This window comes from Rousettus aegyptiacus, unplaced genomic scaffold, assembly GCF_014176215.1.
Source record: "Rousettus aegyptiacus isolate mRouAeg1 unplaced genomic scaffold, mRouAeg1.p scaffold_m13_p_16, whole genome shotgun sequence".
NCBI classification, from domain to species: domain Eukaryota; kingdom Metazoa; phylum Chordata; class Mammalia; order Chiroptera; family Pteropodidae; genus Rousettus; species Rousettus aegyptiacus.
This window is the reverse complement of record NW_023416291.1, coordinates 19,677,959-19,688,198: the sequence shown is the minus strand read 5'-3', so window position 1 is coordinate 19,688,198 and position 10,240 is coordinate 19,677,959. Positions and strand designations below refer to the sequence as shown.

Genomic DNA, 10,240 nt, shown 5'->3' with positions numbered 1-10,240 from the left:
TTTAGTTAGAAACGAAAAGGCCCAGGACCAATTCGGCGGCGGAGCGGTCTTTCGCTGTAGCTCCCGGCCTTTCCCCGGCAAAGCATGTGTGTCAAAGGAGAAAAGATGGAAGCTGGACTTTTAGAGTCTCAGACTCTTGGAGTCCAGAATATGCTCTCCTTCCAGATGGCGATTTTCCCGATGTGTTCAGTGCTAGGAAGGCGCAGGAGATAACAGAGTGGGCTTTCGCCACCACACATTAACCCCCTCCTCTAAGCAGTGGGACCACAAAGCGAGCCGGCAACTTAGACCTGGGGGGCCTCCAAGGCCAAAGCATCTTTCCGAGGGGGGCGGGGGAGGAACTAGAGAGGCTGCGGATAGGGCCTGTTGATGGCTCTGAGTGACTAGGAAGTAATAACAATGCGCCCACCTTACATATGAAAGAATTTTGGCGGGCTCGCTCATCCGGGATTATCTCTTTGGATCTGCACCGCCACCTAGCTAGGCAGGCTGAGGGGGCGGAGACGACCAACCTCTAGGAGACACTTGGGACGATTAGGGGAAGAAAGCCCCTCCGCCACATACCTTCCCTCTGCTGGCAGCCCAGTCCAGGTTTACAGCTGCGAACTTACCGTTTGCAGTCCTCAAGGGCACTAGCGCCCCTACTCCACGAGGGCGGCGGCCAGCCTTTTTGTTTACTCTTGAACAGGCGACGCCCAGCACGGTGCCCGTTGGCATATGTAGGAGGAATGAAGCAGTTCTGCCAAGGCCACGACTGGCGCTTGCGGATCTCTAGGCAGGGCTCCCTTCTCTGCCCCCGGCCCCTTCACGGTCCGTGCACCTGGCGCATTCCCGCCAGTCCCTAGTACCCGGCACTCGCCCTTCCAAACCGTGCCGAGGTCCATCCTCGGGCTCTCCTGAGCGCCCCGCTGCAAGTCCTGCGTGTGTTAGGGCCTGTGATGCCTTCGAGCTTTGAGTCATCCCATTCATTTAAGGAAAGGAGGGCAGGTCTCCTCTCCAACCAAGAAACGGTGGCAGCCGTGTGTGATTCAGACGGACTCTGTATAGGAGTCTCTGACCCCAATAAAATTTAACAACCCCGTTTTATTTTATTTTCCATGTCAAAGTTTTGCTCCTATGACTTTGTAGATTCTTCTGTTTTTAAAAGGGCAGGGGGAGCGCACCGTACGGGATAAGCCAAGTGGGTAACTGGTTGTAGATTCGAGAGGAAACCAACCTCGCGGAGGCGGCCTGGGGCTGGCTGGTCCTGGGCGCGAGCCGACCGCACAAAGATTCGAGTAACCGCGGTCTCATGCCCTAGGATGAAATTCCGCCGCGCAGCCCCAGGCCAGAGTAGAAACTTCAGTATGGGGTCAAACAAACTCTGGCCCGTGCCTGGAGGGGGGCGGAGAGCGTTCCCACTGGGACCTGGCGTCCCCCGACCTCCCATAGCTCGCGCCCCACACGCTCACTGTTGGGGCGCAGCTGCCAGGCTTGTCTATTTGTTTGTTGTTTAAAGCAATCCTAGAGCGCGCGCTCAGCAGCATCTGAAGAGGATTGGGGTGGGGTGGGGGAGCCAGAATTTCCTCCCAGGGAGCGTGTGAGGGGCATTCTCAACGGAAAACCAGACCGAGAGAGCGGTGACCAACCCTCCTCAGATTACTCTCCACTGGCTCCTCCCTTGCTCCCCCCTCCTCCAGATTTGCATAAAAAAGGCCAAGAAAACTCTGGCTAGGCCCCAGCAGCCGTTCACTCTGCTCCCCCGGGTAGGATCCCCCTGGAGCTGTGCGCGGGCTTGCAGCACGAAGCCGAGCTGAGAGCGCGCAGTCCGGCCCGCGTCCGGCCTCTCGGCTCTTCTGCCGCCCCGCCCCCCGCTTTCCAGGGCCCCCGAGCCGCGCCAAGCGAGCGAGCGGGCCTGGGACGAGCTCGGGCCCCAGCCGCCTCGCGCTTCCCCGGCTCCGCTCCCTCTGCCCCCCACCCCCAGGGGTCGCGCGCCCACGATGCCGCAGGGTCCCGGATCGCTGCTGCTGCTGGTCCTCGCCTCGCACTGCTGCTTGGGCTCGGCGCGCGGGCTCTTCTTCGGCCAGCCCGACTTCTCTTACAAGCGCAGCAATTGCAAGCCCATCCCGGCCAACCTGCAGCTGTGCCACGGCATAGAGTACCAGAACATGCGGCTGCCCAACCTGCTGGGCCACGAGACCATGAAGGAGGTGCTGGAGCAGGCGGGCGCCTGGATCCCGCTGGTCATGAAGCAGTGCCACCCGGACACCAAGAAGTTCCTGTGCTCACTCTTCGCCCCGGTCTGCCTCGATGACCTGGACGAAACCATCCAGCCATGCCACTCGCTCTGCGTGCAGGTGAAGGACCGCTGCGCTCCGGTCATGTCCGCCTTCGGCTTCCCCTGGCCCGACATGCTCGAGTGCGACCGCTTCCCCCAAGATAACGACCTCTGCATCCCCCTCGCTAGCAGCGACCACCTCCTGCCGGCCACGGAGGAAGGTAAAACTTTCCCCTTATTTTTCCCCCTCCCACCTCCGTTAAGGCTTTCTGCCTTAACGGATTTGAAGGCCCCTGCCCCACGTCTCGATGGGTCTCTTCTTGAGGTGCCAGTCCCGGGAGGGGGCAGACGCTCTCCTCGCCCTCCTGTGTCATCGAGACAAATTTGAGACCCTCCCCGCCCCCCGCCCCCCACTCACACCCAAGCTTCTTAATTCCCTTCCCGAGTTATACCAGTTGCTCTTTCTTAGGGACAGTTTTTTACAAAGAAAGAAAATGAACAGAAAGGCATTGTTTCCTTATAGATACGCAATTATTTTTGAAGATGCTAGCAGGGGGGTCGAAATTCTGGGCGTCAGAAGTGGTCCGGGGTGGAGGAGATTGTGGTGAGCGCCTGGTCGGAGGCTTCTCGCTCAGCCTCAGGCAGCACGCTCTGAGCGCTGGGCAGGATTCTAGGCACAGCAACAATCCCATACAGACAGGATAGCCAAAATCCACAAAACAGATTGTCTTTTAAGGTGCTTTTTGTTCTTTGCCTATTTGGGTTTGAGAAATAAAAGCAGGACTGGCTCCGAACGTGTTGAAAATTGAGCCCTGGTTGTAACTGCCCAGGTGTCTAAGCAAGGGGCCATAAAGGGAATCTCCAGCAATCATCTTCTATCACAGTTCAGCTTTTATCTTGGGAGTGGTTTTAATTAACTGGAAAAAAAAATCATGCAAAAGAGAGTTCCCCAGGTTTTTGGAACACGAGGGGTGGGGGGAGTTCCTGTGCAAGAACCATCAAAGCAATGAAAACCTCATGGGCCCTTGATATTCCTTCTGAAAGGAAAACGCATACAGTGTCTGAGCTGACTTAGGTCCTCCTGGAATAGATAGAAAGGGGGCGAGATTCTAACCCCTTTCAGGGCTGGAGCAGCTCCCTTTCAGGCTCTGTTTTCCTACATCCATCCTTAGTTAAAGAAAACCCAATGTTGCTTAGCAATCTTTTCTGGCAGGCACCATGAGTGTGTAATCATCTTATTGGTTAGATTTCTAATTTATTGCAAATGTTTGGCATATTTCAAACATTTGTCCAACATACACCACAGACCAACCAATACAGGTTAGTAACATTTTATATACATTCCTAGAGCTCCTAATTGGAAATGTTTTGTTTTGTTTGAGTGAGGGAAGTTAAGGACAGTTTTATGTGTGTTGCTTTTGTTTTCCTTTCTTTCCACCATCGGCACCATTATGTACTACCTTTCTCCCAAAACCATTTTCTGCCTTCAAAATAAAAGTTTATGGTCTTCGAAATATGCTCTGCCATTTTCCTGATTTGATAACTCTTCTATTGAGTTACGTAAAGTTTTTTTCCTGTGAAAATTCAATTTCATATTAATGAAAATCAAATTTCACCTGAATTTTAAAGACAGCATTCGCACATTATAAATGGGAGAAAGGGAGTATGCTTTCTTTTCCCTTTTCCCAAGAAATCAGATTCTTTTAGAAGAGCCTTTAGTACACCCTGATCATTGTGCAGGTGCGTATGTTCCTAGGTCTGGTCAGACCCCAGAGACTGTTTGCTTCAACTTTGATTAACTTCAGGAAAAGCTTCAGGTGTGTTTGTTTGTTTGTTTGTGGCTGGTTTGAAATGGACAGAGAGGGGCAAGAAGAACCTCTGCTGAGGACAAAAATAACAGTGAAATAAATAAATGCTGCTTAACTCAAGCATGAACTTGGCAGGCAGCACAAGGTGGCAGAGAACCAATTAGAGCAGGCGGTTGTACTTACTGGGGTGTATTTCCAGGGTGGGAAGAGCCCCTCTGTGGCCCTTACACCACTGGCCACCTCTCCCTGTCCAAACTCAAAAATACCTTGAAATGAGAACTCCGCTAAAGAGACCGGGCTGCACTGGTGTCCTGCAGCTGAGGAAGAACCTTTTGGCCATAGTTTGTGGCCATTTTTCAAAACCTCTCAAGAGTCTTTTGGTCCTTTCTCTTCATAGAGGCTTTGGGAACAAACAACTTTTTCAGAGATTGAGTTTGTCCTAGGGGTCGAGGAGGAAGAGCTAAAGAGCTGTGACTCATCCAGTTAGCTGTGGCTACCACCTGCACACCTCCCCCCCACCCCATGCCCTTTTAATTTGGGCGACGCCCTTTATTAAACACACCATATGCACATTTTTTGCCCATCAAAAAATGGCAGGCATGAGATGTCCATAGGAATGAGTGATCCTTTTATAAAGCAGGCAGAAGCTGGGGTCTTGTAGGACAATTGCTAGTCTTGCCTGGGTAAGGCCCCTTGGAGCTGTTTACAAATGCCACCCGCTGTTCCCTTCTAAGCAAACTTACCAATTTTTTACCTTTTTAGCTCCAAAAGTGTGTGAAGCCTGCAAAAATAAAAATGAGGATGACAACGACATAATGGAAACTCTTTGTAAAAATGATTTTGGTAAGTAATACACCACCAACAACAAAAGATTTCACATTCGGAAGTTGTATTTAGCACTCAAATTTAAAGGTGCAAGTCATTAAGATGTTACTAGATAAAGGCTGGATAAAATACTATCGTCTTTCCTCCTCCTCAAAATCATCTAGCTTGCTCTATCCTAGTTTCCTCCCTATATAACTATCTTGTATTGAGTTGTATTTTTTTAGGTGAATTCATAGTTCTGTTGAGCAATAATCAAATAATAGGAATTATTGAAATTATGAATTTTTCAATGGCATATTTTTCATTTCGCTTTGGCTTTTTCTTGCCAACAAGCCTAATCCTGGGCCATGTTCTCTGATGTTTAACATATGCACCAGGATGGGAACATGTAAATATCAGCCCCCAGCAAAACACGCTCAAGGCATGAAGTTGGCCACAAATAAAAAAGAGCCAAACAGAAACATTCTTACTTTAGTCATAACCCATAATGCTTTACTTCTGAGTTCCAACATTAGTGAATGCATCCAAAGCACTGGTTAACAATTGGGGGGTGGGTGGTCCTTAAATTTAAAAAGAAGTAATAAAGCTTAGGGATTTATTTTAGCAAGATAAATGAAAGATGCTGTGATGACATGGTGCTAGGGGACAGTGAATGTGTGTGATATGTTACCCAAGTTCCACAGAGTGTAGTCACTACCCTTAAGAGGGGATCGTAAAAGAGGGTTGGGACTGCACACAGACCGCCATCACCATCAGCGCCTTATCTATTATCCTCAGACCCCTGAGGTGAGGGGAGGAGCCCAGCTAGACACAGGGATGAATGCTAAATTCAGAGTTGGCAATGGCCAAGAACTTTGCCCAGACTCCTGAGGCATTCTGGATTTCATCACATTCCAAAAGCGGGCACCTTTTGATGTGTTTAAGTGGTTGGTACTCCTTAGAAGCATTTATTCAGGCAGAAGGTTGAACTTGTAAACAGAAATGGTCCCCGCTCTATCAAGCAATAGTGGGCTGTAATAGATCTGTATTAATATGTCTACATCCTCAACAAAGTCCCTGAGTCTGAGAAATCACTCCCACTCCCACTACTGAGGAATGCCCTCCCAGAAATCTCAGGCCTGGTCAGGTCCCGGACACTCCTTACAACCCTAGGTCTCTGCCAGGAAGTGTCCTGGGTTTAACCTTCGCTGGTCCCAGAACAGCCAGAGCCTCAGCTTTAGGAAAAGCTTCCCACTGCCGAGGAAGGGGAAAAAGAAAAAAGGCAACTCCGAGGCCTGGGCAATCCCTCCCCTCAGCCAAAGCCACCAATGGGATGATAGGGTTTCATATGTCTAGATTCAAATGTATACAGCTCTCCAAGTAGTTGAGGGCCAGGCATGCTGCCAGCAGCAATCCCAAACCTCTAGGACCTTACCAAAACACCATTCTTAGCTTCCGTGCTATAAGATTTGATCAAGGGCAAGATAGGAAAATATAATTTTAATAAATCTTATATTAAAATGTATATAAAATATCATTCTCTTCCGACGGCTTATGTCCTTTGCACTTGATTAAATACAGATCTCTCTCCTGATTTCCATGAAAAAGTTGGTTATATCATGGGGCTCCAAAACAGTTGAGTTAGGGGACCCACACACACATGTACTAACTGCTGACTTTGTGGCTTATCTTACAGAAGACTGTCCTAAGGATGCTCTGTGAAGACCTGGGCCAAAAAGTGTGTGTGTGTGTGTGTGTGTGTGTGTGTGTGTGTGTGTGAGAGAGAGAGAGAGAGAGAGAGAGAGAGAGAGAGAGAGAGAGAGAGAGAGAGAGAGCGCTAGTCCCTCTTTAGAGGAGAAAGCCTTTCAAAACTACATAGAAGTCATTACATTTAAGTACCACACATACAGATTCTATTTTCTATTTCCCCCCATTGGTTTTGTCCCCAAAGGGGTATGAACCTGAATTGTGGGAAGTACATTATAGACTCCTTGTTTATAAGCAGTAATCCATACTGCCTCTGTACTTTGGTGGAGTGATAGAAGGGTGGAAGGAACAAGGGTAGAAATCTGATTTATTTAACATCGCACTCTCTCCCCACTGCACTCCTAAGCACAAGGCACACATTTCAGTGGTGAAGACAGAAAGGCCCGAACTATACGCAACCTATGCTGGATCAGAGAGCATCATCCCCTCTGCCTCCTACCACATCCTGCATCCACATCCTCCAGGGCAGAAAAGTCACTTTGGGGCTTTGGTTTCTTATGTTTGGTCCCAGCTGAAAATCCAGGGAGGAAATGCCTGATTTTTTTCCCATGGTCTACTTTTGCAAAGTTGGTTATTTTAAAGCTAGAAAAACATGACTAATAAGTCTTCCTTCTGGTTAAAAGAGATGATTTTTCTGATGTTTGGAGTTCAAATCTGTTTGAACTGACCAGGCGAAATCTCACACGTGCCTTATCTGTGCTGTAGGCGAGGCTCACGGGCAACATGATCACTTGTCGCATGTATTATCCCTACCCCCACCCCTTACGCAGAGGCTTCAGGAACATGTGACATTTCCAGGTGGCTTATTCCATGATTTAAGCCTCAGAAACCCTGAGAACTCAGTACTATATATTTAGTTCAGATGAATATCAGACAAAATAATGATTGGCTGAGTCACAGCATCCTTGATTTACCTGCTTAAGCTTCAGTCATTTCCCAGGTGACTGGAAAAGCTATGCTTAGTCAAGCTCCCTTTCTAAGAAAGAAGGAAACCCCCAAAGCAGTTACACGCGCACGCGCGCGCGCACACACACACACACACACACACACACACACACACACACAAACAAACTCTTCCTCTACTCCATCAAAGACAGGAAGTGACCACTAGCACATGATCCATACAAAACGACTGTCAGTGGCACCAAGGGTCTTGGGACACATTACAGTTGGGTGAGTTAATGCTCAAACCAGGACAAGAAATTGGAAGTTGCCTTATGGGACCACAATGGTGTTAGAGGAGGAGGTTTCGGAATCAATGTTCTCAGAACCAGACTCGTTCAGGGCATAGCCTGACTGCGTGACCTCATGTAAGTCACTACGTGTTACTGGATCTCAGATTCTCCATGTAACAAGATATTTTAACTGGATGGTTGCTTCCAACTTTAAAGTTCTATCTTTTCCCTGCCTTCATGGATTCTTGAAACGTAATTCCAACGTATATGTTTGTAGGGTTTTCTTTCCCGAAGCATACTGTTTATGACTATAAAATGTGTCTTTTATGTAAACCACTTACTTTTGTTCTTAGCATTCTAATGAGTCTAATATCCATTTTGGAAACAATACATATACGATCTGTAAACGCCCTGGCCTTGGACAGGCAAATGATAGCATATGAGGATGAGGTCTTCAGAAAAACACTTTTACAGCTAAACATGTGCTCTTAAAAAGAGTCTTGGATATTTTTTTCCTAGTTACTTTACCAAATCAAATGCAGCTGTAAGATCAATTCTTCCCTGTAGTCTGTTCTTTAGAAAACAATGATCGTGTGATATAATTTCCTTACAGGTTTGTCCAAAAACCTCTCCGACGTAATAAATTGAGTTTAAAGTTCACGGCCACAGAAGGATCATGTTTCACCTAAGAGTCAGGCATTTCTTTTCATGCTGACATTTCCAATAGGGGAAATCGTGCGTTGAGAGTACAGACCACATGCAAGCAACACACACACTCGGGGCAGGGAAGGAGGGTTGAGTGCTGCAAAGGGGGTTTTGGAGGGATGGCTGATTTGAAACGAAGTGCCTGGCAAACCCTTTGAGGCTTTAGAAATGGAGCCACCTGCTGCCCCCAGCTCTTGACAGTCTCACTGGCTCTAAGAAACCCTTCTTCTGTCCCCCCAAGCCAGGTCACACTAGTATGGGGGGGAGGGAGGGTCCCGATCTATACTGTACTCCATTATAACTGGTGTGATTCCATCTCCTCTCTTGTCTTGGTAGCCCTGAAAATAAAAGTGAAGGAGATAACCTACATCAACAGAGATACCAAGATCATCCTGGAGACCAAGAGCAAGACTATTTACAAGCTGAACGGCGTGTCCGAAAGGGACCTGAAGAAGTCGGTGCTATGGCTCAAAGACAGCTTGCAGTGCACCTGCGAGGAGATGAATGACATCAACGCGCCCTATCTGGTCATGGGACAGAAACTGGGCGGGGAGCTGGTGATCACCTCGGTGAAGCGGTGGCAGAAGGGGCAGAGAGAGTTCAAGCGCATCTCGCGCAGCATCCGCAAGCTGCAGTGCTAGTTCTGGCGGGCCAGGTCGCCCCGGCAGGCCGGCTCCCGGGCTCGGCTCACCACTTCCGCTCCGCGGCCTCCACTCTCGTGTCCCAAGCACAGTCCCAGCAGCTCCAGCCCCATCCTGGAGCAGTGTCCCCTGCCTTTTGCACATTTGCACCCCCAGCATTTCCTGAGTTATAAGGCCTTAGGAGGCCTCAGGAATGGATAGCTGTTTTCACATAAAGGAAAAAAAAAAAAAACCCAAGTCTTATAGAAATAATCAAACTAATAAAATCATTCATATTTTTGAGAAGTTTTAAAATAGCTCACTTTAAAGCTAGTTTTGAATAGGTACAACTGTGACTTGGGTCTGATTTTTTCCTGATTTTCATTTTATGCTGATGTTGCCAGAACATACAAATAGCTTTGTTTTTGTAAGTGGCCCAAACTGTTGCGGGTCACAAACCCAGCTGAGATAAAGCTCAGCATCTCAGCTCCAGCCTGAGACTCGGGACCTACGTCTTATAACAGTTCACTTGTCATTTTACACCCTTGTTGGGAACTTATGACTGTAGCATGTATTGCATTTCCAGGTAGAGTACTTCCATTTATAAAAAGCACATTAACCATCATAGCATGATTCCTTCGAATAAAGGGCACAACAAATTTTATAAATGACCTGAATACTTTACGCTTTGTTTAAAACATTTTTTTACTTAATTTTGCAAATTAAACCATTGTAGCTTACCTGTAAGATACATAGTAGTTGACCTTAAAAAGTTGTAAAAATATTGCTTTAACCCACACTGTAAATATTTCAGATAAACATTATATTCTTGTATATAAACTTTACATCCTGTTTTACCTACTCCTCGTCTTCTGTCTTGTGTTTTTAATAGAAGGAATTGGGAAGGGAGGTGTACAGCTCTTCCTAGGCCCAGCCTTTCCACCGTTTGAAGTGTCTGTTCCTTAAATGACTCAGAAAGTGTCCCCTCTGTATCAGCTGGCTCCCTGTACCTCCCGTCTCCCAGGCTTTTACTCTGCGGACTTGCAGACTGCAAAGGACTTCCCTGCTTTTACTCCTTCTCTGCGGTTTGGTTGCGGCTATGTA

The 10,240-nt window shown here is 47.8% G+C and overlaps 1 protein-coding gene across 1 annotated transcript; it reads left to right on the top strand.

Annotated features, from left to right (window-relative positions):
- The first annotated feature begins 1,712 nt into the window (after positions 1-1,712).
- Positions 1,713-9,997, top strand: SFRP2 (secreted frizzled related protein 2). Its single transcript, XM_016144622.2, has 3 exons — positions 1,713-2,478; positions 4,828-4,908; positions 8,853-9,997. The coding sequence occupies exons 1-3, from the start codon at positions 1,980-1,982 to the stop codon at positions 9,155-9,157; spliced, it is 885 nt and encodes a 294-aa protein (XP_016000108.1). The 5' UTR covers positions 1,713-1,979; the 3' UTR covers positions 9,158-9,997.
- Positions 9,998-10,240: the final 243 nt, after the last annotated feature.

Bases quoted from the DNA above. Each gene is read 5' to 3' on its own strand.
- SFRP2 (XM_016144622.2), top strand. From the start codon at position 1,980: ATGCCGCAGGGTCCCGGATCGCTGCTGCTGCTGGTCCTCGCCTCGCAC. The intron at 2,479-4,827 runs GTAAAACTTTCC...TTACCTTTTTAG, and splicing joins CCTGCCGGCCACGGAGGAAG to CTCCAAAAGTGTGTGAAGCC. The intron at 4,909-8,852 runs GTAAGTAATACA...TTGTCTTGGTAG, and splicing joins TCTTTGTAAAAATGATTTTG to CCCTGAAAATAAAAGTGAAG.